Raw genomic sequence first — 23,234 nt, 5'->3', positions numbered from 1 at the left:
AAGTTCACCTAGCGAGCTCCAAACGAAGATTAAATAATTGATACGATAGATCAATACTCATCGATAAGTAGAAGAACAAATCTTAGAACTAAGTCAATCTGACGATCGATGTTAGAGATTAGAGAAAAAAGTTATTTAAATTTTAATTCGTAGATTCGTGATATTCAAAATTGTTTCATGAAAAAAAACTGAACTATAGAACAGAAGGGGAAGAAGAGCTTTCGACTGGTACAGGCGGTGCGAACAGATAAGGTCGTACAATAACAATTTTAACAACTTAATGATTTAAATAAAAATTTTTAAATAATTCAATAATTATTTTATAATTTTTTTAAAATTAAGTGACTAAAACTTAAATTTATTAATTGTTTAGTGATTTAAGGGGAGTTTAATTTTACTTTTTAACTACAACTATGATCCACACAGTACACAATATTTATATTAAATAGCGGATTCCGAGGATAATGGCGTGTCTGTCACTGAAGACCCTGGCCGTTGAATGTTATCATATATGTAAATCCAAGGGTTGGAAATGGAAGAAGACTAAGCACAACAATGAGTAGGGGTGCAAGCATATGAGCTAGAAGAACCTAAGTATAATCCGTGAATGTTTGAAGGTTAAAATATCTTTAAATCCTTGTAGTCTTTGTAAATTTAAAGTTTAGTCCTTTTACTTTTATTTTTAGAGATTTAGTCAATATATTTTTTAGATTTCAAAATTCAAATCTAATCGTTAACTCCAAATTAAAATTCTTCCTCAAATTCATTACTCACTTTGTGGCAATTTAAAAATAATAATAAAGTTGTATTGTAGATGAATTTAATATAAAAATTTTAACGATACTAACAATTGGATTCGTGTTTTTTATTCTTTTTATAAGATAAAATTATAGTTTAACTGCACAAAAAATTTATAATTCAATTCTAACAACCTAAAAAGATTTTTTAAATTTGCTCGTGCGTAAACCCGGTATATGAACACCTCTACCTCAATTAATTTAGTAAACCTAATTAAAAAATTCTATCAAATTTAATGTAGTCGTCATCTTTGAAAGCTTAAACGACAAATGGAGCAACGCCTCTCTCTTGTCAATTTATGTACGTAAGAAACATCGACACCAAGGATAAGATTTAAGGGTCTTATTTAAAAAAAAAAACCTAAGGGTAAAAAAAAAACTAAAATTAAATTAATTTTTTTTTATTTACTTTTTTTCGTTTGAGTGTAACGTCACGATTTCTAGTTTTTATTTTTTTGATATAATACCTAAAACTACTTATAACCTCTTCTCAATCTTTAAATAAGAGAATAATACGCTTCAATACCCTCGAATTTATATCCTCTGACAAGAATACTTTTACGAATTAAACTAAGAGTCAATGAACAAAATCATTAATATTTTGCTTTTTATGATTATTTTTTATTGCATTATGATTTGGTTTGGAGGTTTAACCAATTGGAAAAGTGTGAGATTTGGATAAGGAATCACTGCATAATCGTGAGATTGTTTGTGTCAAGCAGTCAACGCATGTATCACTCGATTTCTTAATAAGCTTGGTTTGCTTCAGCACTATGATTTCTTAATAATCAAGGGATTGAGGGTTTCTGGAAATTTTGGATTTTAGATTGTTCAGCCTTTGGGGGGATTTTTTTTTCTAAATTTAACATAACATCATTGGTTTCCATATAAAATAACATAACACCCAGAAAAATGTTGATTTCACTGCAAATAAGTTGTATGATAATATAGTAAAATCTGTACTAGAACAATATATATATATAATTACTGGAAACATGAATGAGATGCATTTCAATGAAAATAACATATGTTTTTACAAAGGCCTTCAAAACGAAATAATAACCATCAACATCCATCCCGGTGGTAACCATGAAGAGCTTCCATATCTGCACAACAAATCTAATTATATATATAAAAATAAAACAATTAAATCTAGCATGTATTGATAACCGCTATGTATCATGAACCATGCAAAATCGAATTATAGCACAACCTGAAAGAAAAACGAATCCAAACAAACATCACTTCTTGTCTTCCTCCTTTGGTGCCTTATCCTCATCTTGCTTCTGCCGGGGCTGAAAGGGTAGTAGCATAAACATCAACAGAAAGTAATGAGAAACAATTTTGATATAAAATGCGCACATTGGTGTATCGGTTAGATATCTGATAAGGCCAATGAGGCCTTGGCATTATAGGCAACGGCTAAATAACTGGGACTTTGAAGCCCAGGTTCGACTACCGCATTGTGTAAATCATGTGTGGATATTAGTTTGATTGCACTCTTTAAAGCTTGATAGACAAGAAATATCTTGAGAACCTTATTGTTCAATCTAATGGTAAGGCTATACACAAATGGGGTAGTCCCCGAACACCTAAAATACCGACGCTAGTTTGAAGGGGTATGAATTCCGAGGAGCAAAGTATTAAATACAACCATGAACCACCATGAACTGCAAAAATAATCCTCCGATCCCTACTATAAATCATTTTAATATTTTATCCTGCTACTAAGTTCAATGAGCTCACCTCAGATTGGCTTTGCATGGAAGCAAGCACCTCCTTAACTGAAGGATTGTTTGGATCTACCCCAGGAAGCTGCACAAGGAATAATTTAGCATTAAACGATCTTTTATTTTCTGAACTCAGAACTTGGGTGTAAGGACGAAAGAAGATAAACAGAAAATGCAGCAGACATACCGATGCAAGGATGGAGGATACAAATGACTGGTCTGCCAATAACTTACTCATGTCTGCCTGACTAGATGAATCTTTTGCACTGTCTTGCACGGATAATTGAAGAGCTGAGAGAATTGGAAATACATAGAATTAAATCAGCATTCATGGCGAAAGGAATTAATACAGACATATCTCAGGTCTGACTTGCATCAACAAGTTTCTGAGATGAAAAACAACTACTTTTGGAGGGTGATTTAACTTGCATAGAAAGCTACAAATAGTATGAACTTGTAACTCGTAATCATTCAAACAACCTAAAGTGACCTGAGGACATGCTTTGGTCATCGTTGACCATCAACTGCAATCAGCAAAATATGCATACAAATAATTTTTTCCTAACACCTTTATGTCTGGTTTTTCTCATAAAGAAAGGAATAGTTGTTACAAATATGCAACGACTTGGTACACTTACCTAATGCCAGCTCTGGATCCTCAGCAGCTGCATCTGACATCTCAGTATCCTGTAAATCCTGGCTAGAGGCAGGCTCATCCATCGACATTGCAAGAGCCTGCTGTAGTAACGTATTGTCATCATCCGGTAACAGACTTGAGGTCAGTTGTATCTCGACATGAAAGAGCAAGGGTCAATCATGTCTTTTTATGGAATAATTGTCCCACCCGAAGCCACTATCCTATTGAACCAAGTAATAACGAGACACAAAACAATACTACCCTTCTATAAAAACATCCACTCACAAAAAGAACAGCAAAATTAAATGGGAATAAAACCATACTAACCAAAAATTCATTTTTCTTATTATCGGCTTCTGAAGCTCCCTCACTAGCACGTTCTGTCATCGTCGCATCCTGTTCTTCCCCACCCTTTTCTTGTTTCGATGACTCTTCTGCCGCCTTTTTAGCAGCAGCTTCTTGCCTGGCTCTCTCCTCTTCCATTGAAACTCTGAGAGCAAGGGCCAGTTCAGGATCAAGGTTGGGATCCACACCGAACTCAAAACCGGAGATGCCACCAGCTGCAGCTGCTGCTGCCGAAGCTGCAAAACCACTTCCACCTTCCCCATCCCCAGTGAAGATGGGTGTACTGCCATGGATACAGTAAATATCCAGCTTCAGCAAAAACATCACAATTACGAGTAATTAGCACGCTGGAAAGACAAAAAATCACCTAAATCACTAACCTTAGAAGTACATCGGAAAGAGCATTAGGACCAGCAGGAATATGAACAATGTGACTAGTATCATTATTGTTAACAGCAGCAAGAAGCGCTTCGAGCTTCTCTGTCTTCCCTTCATCATCTTCACCGAAATTTACAATATCAAGCGTTACACTGTTCTTTTTCAACTTCTTTCCAATCATCTCCAATGTCTTCTTCTCATGTTTGACAGGGCTGCAGGAAAAAAAACCATACCTCATTTTTTACAACCAAAATATTGAAAAAAAAAAATTCTCTGTTAATGTAAAAAATGGCAATAACAAAAAAAAACAAAACAATACAAAAAAAACCTTCCAGCAAAGACAATAATCCTTTGCTGCTGCTTTTTATTTTGCCGATGCTTAAGCGCCAATTGAGCCACTTGAATCCCAGCTGCCAAGTTCATTTCACCACCTATTTCTAAGCCTAGATTATGATAAGAAAAAGCTCCAATTTAGCAACTTTTATGACAATACAATGTTAACAAAACTATAATATATATATATCGGGGAGGAATCCACTTACACACAATTTCATAACTCTTGATATGATTAATATTTTAACAATCCTACTCAAGGGCGAAGCCAGAAAATTACCTTCGGGGGGCCAAAGTGCAATTTTACCATTATACTAATTAGTAATTTCATAAATTTCAAAGGGATTAAAAGGCATATTTACCATTTTTGGGGCAGCCAAGGCCACTGCCTGCCCCCCTTATCTATGCTCCTGATCCTACTGTTTAATTTATCAAAATAATTATACTTGTTATGCATGTAATTTTAAGATCGATATGATAACTCTATTATATCTATCTAGAATATTATCTTTATTAATATATTAATTTACTCAAAATTAGACATGCATGATCTACGGGAATGAAATATAAAATATGAGAATTAGATTGTTAAAATATTAATACTACAAAGGTGTACAGATCCTCCCTATTTATATATATATATTATGGCTAAAGCAAGCTAAGAAACGAACCGTGCATGCAAGCTAAGATTTTGCCAAGATCACTTGTGGGAGTGACCAAAACACGAACACCTTTGCCTGCCATTGTTAAAACTCCCACTGTATTCTCTGGATTAGACTGTTAAAAACCCTCTAATTCAATAAAAGCTCAAACCTTTTTTTTCTTCCATAATCAACTAAAACCCTAAATTTCACATGCAATAAACAAATCAACATACATTTTTTTAGCACAATTCAAATTGATTCCTTTTTTTTTAAATCCGGTCTACCTGAGTTTTAGCTCCACAAATAAGGTTAACAGCATCGGCCTGAGCCTGAAATCGAGAAGGACCGTAATCACCATTCCGCATCCACTCTGAATTATCAATACAGATCATCGTTGCCTGCGAATGCACAAAAATTAAGATAAAGAAAAGCAATTTTAATCGAAAGAAAAATTGGAAGAATTGAAATTTGGGAAGAGAAATGGAAATTGGGATTTTAGGGGGTTTACCTCGAGCACCATGGTGAAAATGGAGGAGGGATCGAGAGAGAAAGAGAAAAATTTTGGGTTTACAAGTTTGGTACTTTACTTGAATTGAAGGAGATGGATGATTAGAAAACGACAAAGTATTGATCTGAATGAACAATTGCTGTTTGTATATATATATATATATATCGGCTACGAGAAGGTAGAGTATAGAAGAGGTAAGCTTACAATGAAGCATTGACACGAGTAATGTAAGCAATTCCTAAAGAAAATTGAGACGAGTCAGGAATTCAGATTTAGATCATTTTCAGTTTGAGGTTAAATTCTTTCTGAAATGGTTTAGGTTTTTAACTAATTAAGATTTTAATTCTTGCACGGAGTCTTTTCGAATTTAAATCGGTTTAACATGTATAAATTAGAAATGAAAACCATTTATGCTAATTCATGGTTTTCAATTAGGGTATCAATCGAACTTAATTTGAACATTATAATACTCGAATAACTTTTGAACCTAATCGGTTTTTTCATTTGAATATATTTTTATATTATAAAATTATATTTTACCCTTATTATACTTAATTAAAGCTCGAATTCAAATTTAAGTATGAAAATCAATAAACGAATTCAAACTGAAAAATTAATGTTCGATTAACCTCAAGATGAACCGAACTCGAGCTTGCAACTATTTGAGTTGTATTACACCCCTACTTTGAATTCCTAGCAAGCATATCTTTAAATTTTGGCAATAATGAACCATTGAATTGATTGATTGCATCTTTATTGTTTCATGCTTTACATGGAAATGACTATTTTGCTACAACACTAGTATCAATACATCATCCAACCAGGGAACTTTTCTTCATAAATCACCCATTTTGGACCAAACGAGAAAGTAACCATGTACGAGAACATCATTCATACAGGGAAGACTGTTCGGTTTTTGACCCTTTCGGTTGAAAATTATACACCACAATGCCAGCGAATCAATTTGATGCCGGAGAGCAAATACAATGGCCAGACATTAAACGGCTGCATCAGCGTTTCCCAAATGTTTTGTGCATGATTTTGAAGAGACCAAGGGTGCAGAAACACACTTCTGATAGGGATGGCCATTGCAAGGAGAAAGCGGCACACTGAAACATTAACATTAGGAAGAAAACAAAATAGAAATTAGACCTACGTGTGAGTTTTATAGATTTCAAATGATCCATTTGAGAGATGTTTGCTTCATACCCAAATTTGAAGACCAAGCCAAAAGATCATGTTCGATTATTGAATCTACACTCGGCTGCCCCGCTTGATCTGTCAAATGAAGATAAAGAGATTTCAGTGGCAATAAGGTACGTCGGTTCAAGGTTCTTATTTTTGTAATAAAGGTGAGAAATGTAGACAAAACGGCCATTCGAGTCATGTTTTCCATCACCAAATGCCATCATGTCACAATAAGGCCTAGTTCTAGCAAAGTAAACAATAAGGTAAGCCAGGGCTTATCTTTGCAATAAAGGAGAGAAATGTAGCCAAAATATGTCTTCATTAGATGCTACAAGGATAATAAGACCAGCCATTCGAGTGATGTTTTTCACCACCAATGGCACGTCAGAATAGGCCTAGTTCTAGCGAAGTAAAAAATAAGGTACGGTATGTCGGGTCAAGATCCTTATCTTTGCAACAAAGGAGAGAAATGTAGACAAAATATGTCTTCATGATATGGTACAAAGGCAATAAGACTGGCCATTCTAGTATCGTTTGCCACCACCAAAATGCCATCATGTCACGATTAGCCCAAGTAAACATTAACAGGGAAATTTAATCTCATTGCTATTAATATCTCTCAACTGCTAGATTAAGAAGCAAAGTCGGACTTTCTACTATCTCGTATTGCTAAGAATGAATCACCTAAACCAAAACACAAAGGCGTACTGCAGGCTGGCCTTGTGATGCTTTTAGCAGAATGTAGGGATTGCCATGCTTTTATCATTTATATGTACTTTCACCATACGGAAATTTGCAAAGTTCTCTAATGCGTGACAAGCTATTGAGATTTGTGCAAATGTCATTACTAGTAATTACCCTAACGGATTTCTGAAAATAAATAAACTATTCCCCTAACCTTCATTGGAAACTTCTACTCGTATGATTAGTTAATTGAATGCTCACAGGCCTTAGTATGACCGTGAAATCCGAGAGAATAACCAAGAATCCAACATAGAAGTTACCAATCATCATATCTCAGTATTACGACAAAAAATGGTAATATGTGCAACGGGTCAGTTCCTTTTGATCTAACAAGAACCACTATATAAGTTCTTACAGTAGCTTAAAGCTCAGCTTACACTAAAAATAGAAGCATGCCTGTTATGCTGTAACTCTACAAATCAAATACGAACTCAGAAATAATGCCTTTGATCACTAACCTCGGAAAATGCAAATTTGGTTGTCATATCGAGTTTGCATACAGGGCAAAACGTCCCCCACTTAGTCAGCCATGACTCCACACAGCTTGAATGAAAATCTGCAGCAAAATTCATGATCATTAACTAATATCTACAAACAACAAGATCTTGAATAGAAATGATCGGGGAAACAAGCTTTGAATATTGTGTTCATTTATCTGTAAAGTGCAAACAACAACATCATCTCTCTTTCCGGACTCGTAAAACTTTGGAGTCAAATCAAGTTCCGACTAAAATGATCAAATAAGTACATGGGTTCAGAACAAGGGTGCCTTTAAACAACTAATGATCCAAGCTTAATGTGCTAAACAATTTCATCAAGCTAAGTCTTTTCCATATATCAAATTTGTAAAAATTTCGTAGTTCCTAGGCTAAAAGTCATATATATCCTCCACTTTCTACATTTAAAACACTTACTTTCCGATCTCACAAAAATCAAGCTACAATGTAATATAAAAGGCTCGATATTGATCCAAAGGCGAAAAAAGTCCTACCATGTTGACAAGGAAGCACTTTAAGAAGCTCCCCGTCATTATAATCCTCGAGGCAAATCGCACAAGTTTCACCGGCAATACCCGAACGAGCCGAGCCAAACATAAAACGGGGAAGAGCTTCAACCATTTTACTATCCACACTTCTCACTAAACTCCTTCGTTGCCAATTCGACAAGCTTCTAGGAGCAACAAAGGCAATCACCAAGAAAGCTGCTATAACAACAAGTGATAGGAAACAAATAGAAAAAACAGTCCATGCTTTCCCATTCAATGGTGGGTAAATACAGCATTCCCCATTTTCACCTTTAGCCTGATCTTTTAAAAATTCACCAGCAGATTTAGAAACAAAAACAGCTAGCACTTTGATTCCTTTAGGGTTCACCATCACTTCAAAACAACAAACAAAAATCCCCAATTTAATAATCTTCTAAAAGTTCACTAAAACAACTTAAATTCAATTCAATTCAATTCAAACCCAAAGAGGAAATTTACTTACTGTATACTAAATTGTTACTATATTTATCATCGTAAACAATTGCAGCAGAAAAACCCTTATTTTGAGCGTTTCGGATTTTCTCCTCGAAAGAACAATCCCCTCTAATTATCAAAGCAAGTCTTATAGAATCACTTTGATTAGATCCGAATCCGTTTCGGAGCGGACTACAAGCATCCAATGGATCCGCCACTTCAAGAGCACCGCAAACGCCCGTGTTATTCCCAATAGCTAAACACCAAAAAAAAAAAGCTTATTAAAGTTCGATTTTTTGCAAAGTTTAAGCTTTTGTGAAGTTTTCCCGCAGTTTCCCGGTAAACAAACAGTATAAGGAAGAAGGAAAGTTACCGAATTTGGCGGGAAGGTCCGGCAAGGAAATTGATAAGGGCTTAAAAACAATGGTAGATGAAGCTAATTCACTGAAATAAGCAATAAATAACAATGAAAAAATCCCAAACAAAGCTTCTCTCATCGCTAATTGCTATCCCCCCCCCCTTCTTTTTTTTTTTTTGAAGCTTTTAATTTTCAGATTTTCTGATAACACAGTGAAGTAATAATAAAAAATAAGAGTCTTGTGGAAGGTACTATCCTTGGGTAACAAACGCCGTCGTTTTATCAACAGATGTGACGGCTAAAAAAAGGGGTTTATATAAAAATATACATATATACAGTTCCTTTAAGGCCCTCTTCACGAACTTGTTTGATTCAATAATGGAGGATCCTTCAAAATCGCCATTGCCCGAAGCTTTCCTTAGCTTTCTTCAAGCAAATGGGATCGACCCATCAATTTATATAGCCTCTGATTCAACCCCTCGTTACCTAAGGCAAGTTTCATAAACTTATTTCATCTTTTTGGCTGGAGTTTGTGGGTTGTTTTTGAATTTCATTTGTTTTTTATTGTGTAAAAAAAGATTGAAACCAGGGAGTGAGGCTGAAATTGAAGGAATTGAAGCTGAGATAAAGTGTAAGCTTGAGAAAGTGAATTGGTTACCTGGTTTTTATTCTCTTCCACCTGATATTTTGATTGCCAATTCAAAATCATACTTGGATGGGAAGGTGAGGAATTTAGTAATTTACGTTAAATACTTGTGCTGATATTTTTAGCTTAAAGTTCCATTGATTGATTGAACCTTGACATCTGTTTCTTCCTTTTTATTCTGAAAATGTTGATAAGGCCTGGAATTTTTGTCTCTTGTTTTAAACGATGGTGTTTATGTATTCCTTCTTATCCTAGAGAAACTGTTTTAAAAGATGGTTGTAGCTTATAATTTGAAGTTTGGGTCTTTAGGGTGTGTTTGGTAGAGTAGAAAAAAAGGGAAAGATAGAAAAATAGAGAGAAGTGGAGAGAAAATAAATTTTGAATGTGTTTGGTAGGTAAGAAAAGTGAGAAGGAAAATAGAAGAGATGGTTATTTTCTATCCTAATACATTAAAACAGATCATTCCAAATTAGGTAAAAGTATCATGGAGGCCCTAGGAATCAAATTGCATTTTGCCCCTTCTACTAAAAAAATGGTAAATCAAACAGCAAAACAATAGAAATGGGGAGAATTTTTAACAAAAAGACCAATTTGCTCTTTGATATAATGTACAGTGGCTAATTTGCTCTTTTTTTTTAGTAGAGGGAGCAAAATGCAATTTGACTCTTAGTATAGAGCCTCCATGGTACTTTTAGCTTCCAAATTGTGATGATAAGAGGAGAGAAAATGAGGGATGCACTTAAGTTAGTTTCAATATGATGCATTTTTCAAGAATTTCTTTTTTTTGCCTCTCATTTCTTTCAACTCTATCAAGTAATAAATCTAAAGAAAATTATCTTTCAATTTCTCTGATTTTTTTTACTAAGCACGCCTATGAAAAGAAAATTTTTGTTTGTTCTTTATGTTAATTTTAGGCATGTTGTTCGGATTATGAAGCATTTACTCTTTCATATCTTTCGATATTCATTTTTTGTTTCGATTTGCTTTTTTGGTGTTTCAGATTTATGGAATTGATGCTGCTTCTGGTGCTGCTGTGTCAGTCTTGAATATTTCACCAGGGGACCATGTGCTCGATCTCTGTGCTGCTCCCGGTAATCAATCATTTCTTCCTGTTATTATGTATAATCAACTGGTCCAGCACATGCGTTCATATACACCTCTAGTGTAAGAGGAATGGTAAGGTTGATAAAGTCCTGATCAAACCGTAAAATGCAATCTATTCTCAAAGGGATCATCCTGATATCAAGTCTTGGATGAGATTTATATCTGTATTACTGTTCACAGTTCTTAGATTGCTCGTTTGAATGTTACTGAAAATTATATGTATTTTGCCAGGATCGAATTCTTGATTGATTTCACTGATTCAGCTTTGTATAGAGAGTTTTTGCCGAACTTATTTCTTGTGTATGTCCTTCAGGTGCTAAACTTTGTATGATGTTGGATCTTCTCGGTGATTCGGGTTCTGTAACTGGTGTTGATGTTGCACGACATCGGTTAGCAGCTTGTCGAACGATGTTGCAAAAATATTCCTTGGGTGATCGGTGCCGACTATTTGTTGCTGATGGGACAACATTTTCTCTTGCTCCTTTGAGGGTTGATTCCCGTTCTAGATCATGTAATAAATCTGCTAATTTTTTTCGAGAACTCGACATACATGTCTGTCTGCTTTGACGTGTTCCTCGAACAGGCGAATCTTCGTTCGAGGAAAAGGATGAAAGATTTAGGGAATGGACTTCTAGGAGACCATGGAAAGAAAGGAAAAGAGCTGCAAAAGCACGGGAAACCATGTCTTTACAATCGGTTACAATGAGTGAAAACCCTGAACTTATCTTTTACGGACGGCATTCCGGAGTAGTCGGTCTCAGTAAAAACAAACTGTATAAAACCGTGTCCGATCTTGAAGTTTCAAGCTGCGGTTATGACAAGGTGAAGTCGTATTTAATTTTAAATCATCTCAGAAATCGACTTTTCTTCTTTTATGTTTTATCTGATGCGAAGGCAAACTAATCGGTGCCGTGCTTACAATGTATCAGGTACTCGTGGATGCAGAATGTACGCATGATGGATCGGTTAAACATATCCAAAAGTTTGAAAATTGGGGATGGACAACTCTTCAACGCCGTGTATTGGATGCCGTGAGAACAGATAGCTTAACTCTACTTCAGGCAATGCCATTTTTCCATCATGATTTATATACATATATATATTGTTCGCACAGTTTTGTTTCTTCATGTAGTTCCTTTACCGTTTTGCGGTTCTCTAAATATTTTCGCCTTTGTTTTTGGTCTTTTTTATTTGTTTTCTCACAGTTAAAACTTCTAAGGAATGGTTTTAGACTGCTGAAAGTCGGGGGGTTGCTGGTTTACAGCACTTGCAGGTGTGTTTCGTTGACATCTCTTGCGTCGTGTAAACATATAGCACACACACTCACATAAAAAGATGCACAGCAATGTTCTGATTACCTCTTTTTACCTTTTTCCATTAATTAGTTTGACAGTTGCTCAGAACGAAGACATAGTAGAGCAGTTCTTGAAGGAAAACACTTCTGCAGGTAGTATAAACTCTCCTACAAGACAAAAAAGTGTCGTTTAAATTCTTATTATTGATGTTTAAATGAGCCTTTTGTCATATTTCTCCTTCATTCTCACGTTCTAAGAGATATATATTGCCTTCGGGTTGATTAGAACTACAGGAAATAAACGAAGCAGAAGAGTGGCCCTGTAAAAGTGGGAGGATACCAAAGACATTACGATTCGATCCCTTGACATCACAAACTAGTGGACTTTTTGTAGCTAAGTTCACAAAACTCGCCGCTTAATTAAGGTTTGTTCATTTTAGGTCTCTAAAAGATGGAAGTAGCCGCATTTTTGCCGGATAATTGTAGCTTACGTTGCATTACTTACAGATTTACATTCTGGGGTGCAGAGAATCGTCTCTTCGTTGCTGCACTTCAACCTCAGATCTCGGCTGTTGCCTGTTTCACTACTTTTGGTAACACTGGTTTTTTTATTGATGATCAAAAAATTTTGTAATTTTGATTGTTTGTTTTAGTGTAGTTATAAAAATGATCCCAATTTAATTATAGAATTTATCGTTACTACCTTTCTTTACCTCATTGCAAGCATGTTGGATTCCATCTTGTAGATGTTATATACATATGCAATTCTCTACATTTATTAGTGAGTACTCGAAACTTCTTCATCACACGAGTATGACAGACACTTTAGCTCCAGTATCATGTGGCCTTAGGCTCAACGTCCTTATGTCAACTTATGTCTAAGTTATATGTATAAGCAACTTTTTCTAATGTGTAACGTTGATTTTCTTACATTTATTGATGAGTACTCGAAACTTGTTGGTTACATGAGCATGACAGAGACTTTAGCTCCGGTATCATGTGGCCTTAAGCTCAAAACTTCCGTCCTTACATCAACGAATGTCTAAGTTTTATGTATATGCAACTTTTTCTAATGTGTAACACTGATTTTCTTACATTTATTGACGAGTACTCGAAACTTGTCCGTTACATGAGCATGACAGAGACTTTAGCTCCGGTATCATGTGGCCTTAGGCTCAAAACTTCCATCCTTACGTCAAGGTATGTCTAAGTTATATGTACATGCAACTTTTTCTAATGTGTAACGCTGACTTTCCTACCTTTATTAAAGAGTACCCGAAACTTGTCCGTCCGTTGCATGAGGATGGAAGAGATTTTAGCTCCGGCATCTTGCCGTCCTAGACTCAAAACTTACGTCTTTACATCAACATATGTCTAAGTTGTCAACGTTATGACTCTTCTTGATTAAGTGTTTACTCATGCAAAAGCACTACATGAGTATTTTGAAACTGTGCCTATGCCTCTTGGTTTAATTCAAATTGTGGATTCGGATTTTGAAATTACAATCCGATACGGATTAGAACAAATTCGGATAGATATTCTAAGTATTCATTATCTAAATCCGCATTACTTATTTAAGTAATGTTTCTGAATTTGAATTCGGATATCTATTATCCAAAATGCTTATAATTTTGACTTCATATATATATAAAAAGAATTTCAGTGTTTTTGAATTCGAATTTTTACAAATTTGAATATCGTAAAATTTTAATTTAAATAATTAAAAAAATGAAGATACTCAAGTAGTTGATATTCCTATATTGGAAACCGCAGTCAACCTTCATATTTGATTTGCTTTCGGCTGCTTTGCTTTAAGATAGTATTAAGTGAAATGGACGCTCATCGATGTGGGATTGGATCGCCAGACCAATTTGCTTTCTATTCTTATCAACATTTTGGGGCCTGATTTTGACATGCCAAATTTTTTATTCATCTAACTTGAATCAGCGGCTACCATAGAATACTTGTAGGTCTAATTTGGTTTTAGACCCTCTACTATGTTGAAATTTAGAATCTAATCTCTCTATTTTAATTATAAAATAATATTTTTAATAGGTTTAAATTGAAAACACATGGTTAAATGGTTTAACTTCCTTTTTAGCCCTTAATTCTATTTAATCTTTTTTAGTTCCTTGATTAAATAATTTTTTTACATTTTTGGCCCTTCCAAAAATTCATTTTAAGCCATTTTAACAAATAAATTTTAATATTTCTCTCTCCCCCCAATTTTTTAATTTTATCTTGGCCCAGTATAGAATTCTTAACAATTTTCATGTCAATCGAGTGTCTTAAGACTATTTACAAAAAGAAAATAAAAAGAAATTATTTCATCATTTTCGAAGTAGCATCTAATGTCAATGAAGCCTTGACATTACGAGCAAAAATTAAGACTCTAGATCTTGAGTACAGAAATATAAGTCCCACCATGTGAGTTTTAATTCGGATCATTTTTTATTTCGTCTGTCTATTAAAACGAATTGATTTTACTTTATAGTTTGCTTGAGTATGTATTTGTGTTTACACATTTTTTTGGTACTTGTAGAAGTCCTTTATTACAAAAAGAAAAGAATAGAAGCTAATCAATTTGAACCTTCTAATAACATTACAAAATTAGAGAAATCAATTTATGTCCGATTAAAGTAGAAATATTAAATCTCAAAATTCTACATAATATAGGGACTAAAATCGGAATTAGACCAATAATTATATATTGTATATTAGCAATTTACATAAGCTGGCGGCTTCGTTTTTTCGCTTTTAAATTTGGATGCTTAAAACAGGGGCGGATCCGCCGTAATATGCGCCGGTGGCCCCCAAAATTTCTGAAATTTTCACTAGGCCCCTAAAAATTTTGAAACTTTTCAATTAAGCTCCTTCAGATTTCTTTTTAGTAAAATTCTCATTATGCTGTCAATTTAAAAAAAAAAACTAATTAGATTCCTCAATTTTTTTAAGCTCTCATTAAACTCAATTAATTTTTGGATAAATTAAACAAGTAATTACCCAACTATAAAAAGTTTAAAAATAGTCACCCAACTATCATTCCAATTTAAAAAGCTACCGCCGTTAGCCACCTGGTGACCAAAAAAGGCAAAATTGAATAGTTTGGTGATTAAAAAAAAATTAACTAATAGTTAGGTGATCATTTTGTAACTTTTCATAATTTGATGATCAAAAAAAATTTACTAATAATTGAGTGACTATTAATGTAGTTTACCCTCAACTTTTAGAAATTTTAAATAGGTTCCTTCAAAAATTAATACAAAATCCACGCTGATAATGAAGCGTCCTGGCTCCAATGGTGGGATTTTAAAACCAAGGTATAAACAGCAGCCGCCTGTTTCATAATCAAGCTATAACAAAAACTATATATATACATACATATATATATACAGCAATGGTCAAATACCAATATTATTTCCATAAAACTCATCTACATCAATATTTTTTTCGTATCTATTACTTTCTTTGTAATTTCTTTCACAAATGGGTCCTTTCTTTTCACTTTCCGGTGCCGGAAAATGGCTTGGACTGGTGGCTGCTATTTGGGTTCAGGCCATTTGCGGCAACAACTATACATTTGCCAATTACTCCGATGCATTGAAATCGCTTATGTCCCTTACTCAGCTGCAGCTCAACAACCTTTCTGTCGCTAAAGATGTCGGCAAGGCTTTTGGGGTCGTTGCCGGGTTTGCTTCCGATTGTTTACCGACGTCGGTTTTACTTATTATCGGATCGGTCGAAGGGTTCATAGGATATGGAGCTCAATGGCTTGTTGTTAGCCGGCGAATTCATCCACTTCCATACTGGCAGGTAAGGTTCATTTGATATACAATGCTTACGTTATAAACGTAAATGAGATATTTGTATTTGCATGATATTCGAATTTGATTAGATTAAATTGGGTAATTATTAAGTGGAGTTTGAATTTTTGAATTGGATTTTAATATTTTATTTGAATGGTTTACGAGCTTAATTGATTTTTTTATTTTATTATATTTTTATATTATGAAATTATATTTTTATTATTATTATCTTAAAAGAGCTTAAATATAAATGAATGTAATTTAGTTAATTTAAATTTGAGTACAAAATCAATAAATAAGCTCGATTATGTCTCGAGTCAAACTTAAACTTAAAAATTGATATTCAATCAAGCTCGAATTGAATATTGAATTCTGAATTTCGAGTAGAGCTCAAGTTGGATTATCTTGATTACACCCGTTAATGTTACATATTCTTGAAAGGGTTAACATATATATAAAGTTAATTGCATTAGGGTCCTCAAACTATGGTTTAAATTTTAAATTAATCTCCAAACTTTAGAACATTATAATTGAGTTCTCAAAGTATCAGTATTGTATATAATATGTTATTTTACCAACCTAGTCATTAGCTTGAGCATTAAATGTTAGTTTAATTTTTGTATGATAAAAAAATATATAGCTCTCAAAGATAGACAAAGTGAGAAATTTTTCGGGGTGTTAGATTTGAATTATAAATTTTCAAGAGAGCTAAAATGTAATTTTATCTCTTAATGTGAAATTTTACAATTTCTTGATGGATTAAACTATACACGTTTCATTTTTGAAGGGGTCAAATTTGAATTTTAAAATTTAGTGGGGTTAAAATGAAAAATTACCTTTTGATTAACTTAAAGTTTTGCAATTTTTAAAGGAAGTAAAGGAATAAATTTACCATGCCCCTATTGTTCTTTTTTTTTTCTTTAACATATCATGTCCAAACTGACCATACAACAATATGCACATTTTTGTAATTTGATCCACGTGCTTTAAATATAATTATCGTCATATCCTGCTACTTTTTAATGCTAAAATAGATTGCTATGCTAACAGAAAACCTGATTGATGCAATATTGATATCTTGAGGACTTAATTAGAAAAAAAATTTAAGTTCATGGATTAATTTAGAATTTGATCAGTAGTTTAGGGATGCTTTATGAAATTAACTCGATTTTAACACATATGAGCTTATATGGTCAATTTGCAGATGTGTGTGTTTCTATGTATGGGAGGCAATAGCACTACATGGATGAACACTGCAGTTCTGGTTACTTGTATGCGAAACTTCCCGAAAAATCGAGGCCCGGTCTCGGGGATCCTTAAGGGCTATGTCGGACTCAGTACCGCAATCTTCACGGATATATGCACAGCTCTGTTTTCTTCGGACCCTTCAACGTTTCTCTTCATTCTTGCCGTTGTTCCGGCCATCGTTTGTCTTACCGCTACATTTTTCCTCCACGAAATCCCAACCCCGACTTCCAACCCGAGCGAACTCCGGCAAGAAACGCTGTATTTCCACGTCTTCAATGGCATTGCTATCATATTAGCCGTCTATTTATTGGCCTTTGATATCACCGGCAATCACGGCCGGGTTTTATCGTTGGCATTTGCGGTAGGACTCCTTGTCCTACTAGCAACTCCATTGAGTGTACCATTGTATTCGTTCATATCTAAACCATTGTCCGATTCAGATATCGAGCGGCCGATGAAAGTGTCGTTGTTAGCGGACCAACCAAAGACGACGACAACAACAACAACAGGTGTTGAGCTGCAGTATCTCGAACGAAAACGACCGCCGATCGGGGAAGATCATACGATCGTCGAGATGATACGAACATTTGATTTTTGGGTATTGTTCGTCTCGTTTCTTTGCGGTGTCGGAACCGGGATGTGTGTGATGAACAACATGGGACAAATGGGGATAGCTCTTGGCTACTTGGATATCTCCATTTTCATCTCTCTTACAAGCATTTGGGGTTTCTTCGGACGCATTGCTTCGGGTTTAATATCAGAATACTATATCTGGTAATAAATTTTCTTTTCTCTCCTTAATTTGGCAAAATTAAACTTATTATATAATTTTTTTATTTCTATAAAAACTTATTATATATTTTAATTCTATAAATATTTTTTATTTAGTTTGCTACAATATCTTAATTTTATAAGATTTTATTTTATATTTGATTTAAAGAACAATTTTTTTTGTCACTCAATTCTTTAATTTTGTTATCTTTCTTTATTATTGGCTGACTAACATAATAACTTTTAAAATTAATATAATAGTAATTTTAATTTTTAATATTTATATATTATATCAATTTATTCTCTATGCAAAATATAATATAATTTTTTTTTGACATTAAAAATTTATAATTTTATCTGGATGACTGAATAAAACAAATTTGATTTATTTTTTCCCTTATTGTATAGGAAATTTGGAACACCAAGGCCACTATGGAACGCAGCATCACAAGTTCTAATGGCGATCGGCTATATCGCCATGGCCTTAGCCCTACCCGGCTCACTATACATCGGCTCTATCCTGGTCGGAATATGCTATGGGGTTCGCCTGACAATTACAGTTCCAGTTGCCTCAGAGCTGTTTGGTCTGAAGTACTATGGTCTTTTGTACAACATCCTTATCCTCAACCTTCCTTTAGGTTCCTTCCTTTTCTCTGGTTTGCTTGCTGGGTATTTATATGATGCACAAGCCACCGTCGTTGACGGCGGAGGTAACACTTGTGTTGGGGCTCAATGTTATTGCCTTGTGTTTGTGATTATGGCTTTAACATGTGTTGTTGGGTTGGGATTGGATGTTTTGCTGGCTGTTAGGACAAGAAATGTTTATGTTAGGATTCATGAAAGTAAACGAGCCATTGCTGTATCTGCAACAGATTGTTCTTCAGCAAAATATTGATTGAATCTTGGGTTATTTATTTATTTGGGACTTGAATCTTAAAATATATTTTAAGGTTTTGTATATTTAGTATATTTAAATTTTATTTCATGTAATTTTATTTTTAAAAATTTATTTTTTATTTTTGATTTAAAAAATTAAATTCGGTTGTTATTAAAAAAAACTTAGTAGTAATATAAAAAAAAATAAAGATGAAAACACCGATTAAAACTTCTCATGCAGGGGTGCGCGGGACGGGGGCTGACTCCCCTAAATTCGGAAATTAAACTTTTGGTCCTTTAAATTTTATAAAATTTTAAGTTAGTACACAATAAAATTACACTTTGATCCTCAAAATATAAAATTTTGATATAACCATTTAAAAAATTATAAATGTATAAGCTATTAAAATGGTAAAATTACACTTGAACATCATAACATTATACAACTTAATTCTAGATTCCCAAAAAATTTCTCTCTTCATGATAAAATAATTTTTTTATTTTGGAATAGTGTTTTTACAAAAAGTTGATATAAGTATTTTTTTTAAATCGAACTAGTTAATATTATTAACTATTTAAATTAACTAATGACATTATAAAAGTAAAGAAACCAAATTTATAAAAGTTATAAAATTTCAGGACCAAGTTGAAAAAAATATCAAGCTGAGGGACTAAATATTGCTATATTGCATGGTTTAATTAATAACCAAAAGGTCGATCAATTACACTCGTTGGTGAATAATATATTAATCTATTTTTGTTTTGGTCACTCATATTTTAAAAACTTTCAATTTTATCACTAACATAGAAGGTTTTGGCCACTCCTTTGTTAAATTGTTAATGGTAAACTACGCTTAAAATCACTAAATTTATAATAAGTTTATATTTTAGTCACTTAATTTTAAAAAGTTACGAAATGATCATTAAACTATTTGAAAGTTTTCATTTAAGTCACTAGGCTATTAAAATTACTATTGTATGGCCTTCACTATTCGCACCACTTACATCAATCGAAATTTCCCGTTATCCTTCTCTTTTAAAATTTAATTTTTTCATAAAATAACTTTAAATATCACAAATTTATCAACAAAAATCTAAACAACTTTTTCTCCGATCTCGTCACTTACCATTAAATCAGAAATCACTAACCATACTTTTTTTAAAAGAACAAATATAACAGCTCACTTAAATGAAATGCCTCTTTCTTAATTAGCATAATAGATAATTTAATCCTCAGTTTTTAACCATTTTATCATTTTGGTCCTTATTTGACCGAACCCAATCTCAAACCATCTGTCACCAGAATCTAATCTGCTTTTCCCTCAAAGGCCGTCTCTCAGGCTTTACCGAGGAGATCAAATTGAACGAAGTTTAATGGAAACGAACAGTAACAGTGCAAGTTCAAAGCCTTCAGCTTCTTCATTAAGATGGAGAATCCTTAGTCGAGCTGTTCTTCATCGTGCCAAAAATCCAGGTACCCTTTTCAATCCACTGATCTCAAATTGTTTATAATGGCATTGTTTTAGCTTTGTTCACTGATTTTAATCATCGTGTAGAAGATGAATCGCAATTGGGCATGAAGCTCATTTCCAGAAAAGCAGCAAAAGGATTCAACTTGATACCGTGTCAGCTGCTAAATCATGATCACGAGTCTAGAGATGCCCAGTTTTGCTACACCTTGCCCACTCAAGGATGTCCCAAGCTTGTTTTAACGTGAGTTTTCATAGACTCGATACCCTTTTTGTTTTTCTAGTTTCTTTTCGACATTTCTTCGAACACTTGGTGGAATGAGCAGTCAATGGTTTTGGTTTCATAAAAACCAATTTTATCTTTAGTTAAAAAGTGGAGCATTTTTGTTTCCTGACTTGCTTAGTATTGATGCTCAAGCTTCAATGGAAGTGTTGTAACATTAATCCTGTTTGTTGTCTTTGGAACTTAATGCAGTCAAAGATTGAATAATAATGCAGACCTCACTGACTTTGAGATTTGTAATAGACATAACATTGACAATACTGGGATTGTCTGTAAGTTACTTTTACCCATTGTTTATCAATTTCAAGTTTTTTCCTCTGATGTTTGTTTCCATGTCTTGTTGAGGGTTAGTTGGCTCCTTCAGGAGAAGTATTCGAAATGTCATCTGCCAGACAGTCGACTGGACCCCCAACAACAGAAGTTATTATCCTTCAGGAAAGGTTTTGTCTCCTGTGCTCTGTCGGGAGCCAACATGCCGTGAGCGGCTGCCTTGAGGGCCTAGTTCACAGAGTTAGGAGCGCTCTCGACCATACGTGGATATACAACCACCCACCATGGTGACGTGAGCGTCTCGCCCTTGATGGGGTTCATACTTGGCATATAGGTCACTTATTGAGGAATATGGTACCACTTGAGACACTCATGTCCCCTTGGTGTTTGGCCGTACATCCACATACAACCGAGGGCACTCCTGGCTCTGTGAATCAAGCCCTCAGGGCAATCGCTTACCGCACACTGACTCCCGGTAGAGCATGGGAGACAAAACCTTCCCCAGAGGACAATACTTTCAATTGTTGGGGGACCAATTCGGCTAGCTGGCAGAACGACACTTCGAAGACTTCTCCCGAAGGAGTCGACCCCCCTTCAACATGTCTATCTTTATCGAGTAAGATTTGTGTCTGGTTCGCTGCAAGGTGGATTGATACTTTCTAACTTATTGAAACCAACAGAACTTCTTAAACAAATTTCACTATGTCTGTTATTATGGCCATGAGTTAATTTCTTATTGTAACTCTGATTGTATGTTATGTATCTTATTAGTCACTAATATGTATCTTATAAGTTAATTTCAAGTAGTAGTTGTCTTTCTTAATTAAACTGTTTCTTTTCTCATTTGAAATGTTCTTATACAGGTCAGTGGCCATCTGAAGATGTCCTTGCCTATTATTGCTTATCACATGCAGACATGTTCAGGTTCGTAAGTAGGGTTAATCTCCTTTAATAAAATTGCTCGAGCTTGAGAACCAGGATAGTACCATGATTTGGCTGCTTCTGCTGATCTGCGAGCTATTCCGTATTCCTTTTCACTTGGATGATGTTTCTGCATTCTAATTCTAATATGCCAGGTCTAAAAGAGTTATTGAGCTCGGATCAGGTTATGGCTTAGCTGGCTTAACCATTGCAGCAACCACAGAGGCATTAGAAGTAGTAATTTCAGATGGAAATCCTCAAGTGGTCGATTGTATCCTTTTGACTTCATCATATATACCTTGTTATATATGGAGGAAACAGCTTTCCCTGCAATTCCTTTTCTTTCATTCCTATTCACTTTGAATATATGTCTTGAGGTTCCTTAACATGAAGATATTCTGCATAATATTAACACAAACTCTGGAGCATTTGGTGAAACAAGAGTGAAGCCCATGAAATTGCACTGGAATGAGAAAGAAGTTTCAAATCTCTCACACACTTTCGACGTCATCGTTGCAAGTGATTGGTAAGGCCTATTACTGGCTCATGTTATGAATAACAAATGCATCAGCAAAAATACCATAGAGGCCCCTGTACTAGGAATTATGACTTGATTTTATAATTGATCTAGTGTTGTGGACGATGTAAGCAGTCAATCAATTGAGACTACTTATAGTCCGCTAACTAGGGGAAAGAAAAGCCTCTGTTATGAGTTGAAGGCAAAAAGGTTAGGTTCGTTCGGACGGGAGCAAACCTCACACGAACCTATTCTTGTGACCTCAATCTTGAGGCTGAAAGAAACCTAGCAGGGACAGGTTATGGAATATCTGGACCATTAGAGGCATGTAGTATTGCAAATTTCTCACTTTAATGGTGCGCTTATCTTCTGCCTTATTCTTAGCTTAATATCTGATTTTCAACAGCACCTTTTTCAAGGAATTCCACAAAGATCTTGCTCAAGTAACAGAGCTCTTGTTGAAAAAACCAGGACCCTCTGAAGCTATATTTTTCAGCCCAAAAAGAGGTAACTCATTAGATAAGTTTCTGGAGGAAATCAAGGACAATGGCTTGCTTTTCAGCATAACAGAGATCTACGACACGGAAATATGGAATCGTCATCAACAGTTCATGAATGGAGATGAGTCATGGCCTGGATATGAAAAAGATCATTGTTACCCATTGTTAATAAGAATTACGAGATAAACTACAACTGGCATTCATCCCATGATCATCTGCCCACTGTTCTTGGGAATCTTTCCTTGCTGGTTGACCCATGTCATGTGCAGGTATGAGTAGTATAGTTGTTATCTTTTAAGACAGCAAGATTCACATGTACATGCACTTTCCATATCAACTTCAACTGCTATTTTTGCCATTTTATTATGTTGGGAATGGAAAGAACATGGTGATGTTTTAATTTTTTAA

At 34.5% G+C, this 23,234-nt stretch overlaps 5 protein-coding genes across 11 annotated transcripts; 3 read left to right on the top strand and 2 right to left on the bottom strand.

Annotated features, from left to right (window-relative positions):
- Window positions 1-1,716: 1,716 nt before the first annotated feature.
- On the bottom strand, window positions 1,717-5,728 carry LOC107936579 (26S proteasome non-ATPase regulatory subunit 4 homolog). Of its 4 annotated transcripts, none has more exons than XM_041081232.1 (11): window positions 5,373-5,728; window positions 5,149-5,262; window positions 4,892-4,997; window positions 4,216-4,330; window positions 3,890-4,099; window positions 3,492-3,792; window positions 3,166-3,265; window positions 2,715-2,818; window positions 2,544-2,612; window positions 2,011-2,092; window positions 1,717-1,916 (listed from the first exon to the last, which is right to left on the bottom strand). In XM_041081232.1, exons 1-10 carry the CDS (start codon window positions 5,382-5,384, stop codon window positions 2,039-2,041), a joined length of 1,185 nt encoding a protein of 394 aa, XP_040937166.1. In that variant the 5' UTR covers window positions 5,385-5,728; the 3' UTR covers window positions 1,717-1,916; window positions 2,011-2,038. The 4 variants fall into 4 exon arrangements, with proteins under 4 accessions (XP_040937166.1, XP_016724829.2, XP_040937174.1 ...); XM_016869340.2 differs by having other exon boundaries at window positions 1,717-1,903; XM_041081240.1 differs by having other exon boundaries at window positions 3,166-3,262.
- A 369-nt stretch (window positions 5,729-6,097) lies between these two features.
- On the bottom strand, window positions 6,098-9,282 carry LOC107936571 (receptor homology region, transmembrane domain- and RING domain-containing protein 1). The gene is made up of 6 exons (XM_016869327.2): window positions 9,137-9,282; window positions 8,792-9,019; window positions 8,296-8,682; window positions 7,763-7,860; window positions 6,582-6,650; window positions 6,098-6,481 (listed from the first exon to the last, which is right to left on the bottom strand). Exons 1-5 carry the CDS (start codon window positions 9,258-9,260, stop codon window positions 6,627-6,629), a joined length of 861 nt encoding a protein of 286 aa, XP_016724816.1. The 5' UTR covers window positions 9,261-9,282; the 3' UTR covers window positions 6,098-6,481; window positions 6,582-6,626.
- A 117-nt stretch (window positions 9,283-9,399) lies between these two features.
- On the top strand, window positions 9,400-12,937 carry LOC107936570 (rRNA (cytosine-C(5))-methyltransferase NOP2C). Of its 2 annotated transcripts, none has more exons than XM_041081217.1 (10): window positions 9,400-9,612; window positions 9,700-9,844; window positions 10,768-10,858; window positions 11,185-11,382; window positions 11,455-11,693; window positions 11,801-11,932; window positions 12,077-12,144; window positions 12,257-12,318; window positions 12,452-12,590; window positions 12,693-12,937. In XM_041081217.1, exons 1-9 carry the CDS (start codon window positions 9,500-9,502, stop codon window positions 12,583-12,585), a joined length of 1,182 nt encoding a protein of 393 aa, XP_040937151.1. In that variant the 5' UTR covers window positions 9,400-9,499; the 3' UTR covers window positions 12,586-12,590; window positions 12,693-12,937. The 2 variants fall into 2 exon arrangements, with proteins under 2 accessions (XP_040937151.1, XP_016724815.1); XM_016869326.2 differs by having other exon boundaries at window positions 9,402-9,612; window positions 12,673-12,937.
- A 2,584-nt stretch (window positions 12,938-15,521) lies between these two features.
- On the top strand, window positions 15,522-18,908 carry LOC107936540 (protein NUCLEAR FUSION DEFECTIVE 4). The gene is made up of 3 exons (XM_016869288.2): window positions 15,522-15,978; window positions 17,176-17,993; window positions 18,399-18,908. Exons 1-3 carry the CDS (start codon window positions 15,652-15,654, stop codon window positions 18,883-18,885), a joined length of 1,632 nt encoding a protein of 543 aa, XP_016724777.1. The 5' UTR covers window positions 15,522-15,651; the 3' UTR covers window positions 18,886-18,908.
- Window positions 18,909-20,116: 1,208 nt separating this feature from the next.
- On the top strand, window positions 20,117-23,234 carry LOC107936525 (calmodulin-lysine N-methyltransferase). 3 transcript variants are annotated; one of them, XM_016869272.2, is made up of 7 exons: window positions 20,117-20,340; window positions 20,426-20,579; window positions 20,811-20,890; window positions 21,752-21,812; window positions 21,965-22,080; window positions 22,203-22,335; window positions 22,733-23,234. In XM_016869272.2, the coding sequence occupies exons 1-7, from the start codon at window positions 20,241-20,243 to the stop codon at window positions 23,010-23,012; spliced, it is 924 nt and encodes a 307-aa protein (XP_016724761.1). In that variant the 5' UTR covers window positions 20,117-20,240; the 3' UTR covers window positions 23,013-23,234. The 3 variants fall into 3 exon arrangements, with proteins under 3 accessions (XP_016724761.1, XP_016724760.1, XP_016724763.1); XM_016869271.2 differs by having other exon boundaries at window positions 20,423-20,579; XM_016869274.2 differs by having other exon boundaries at window positions 20,423-20,579; window positions 22,441-22,786.

The sequence above is a fragment of the Gossypium hirsutum genome, chromosome A02 (genome assembly GCF_007990345.1).
Source record: "Gossypium hirsutum isolate 1008001.06 chromosome A02, Gossypium_hirsutum_v2.1, whole genome shotgun sequence".
Lineage (NCBI taxonomy): Eukaryota > Viridiplantae > Streptophyta > Magnoliopsida > Malvales > Malvaceae > Gossypium > Gossypium hirsutum.
The sequence above is the reverse complement of the archived record's forward strand: the minus strand, read 5'-3'. Positions and strand labels throughout refer to the sequence as shown.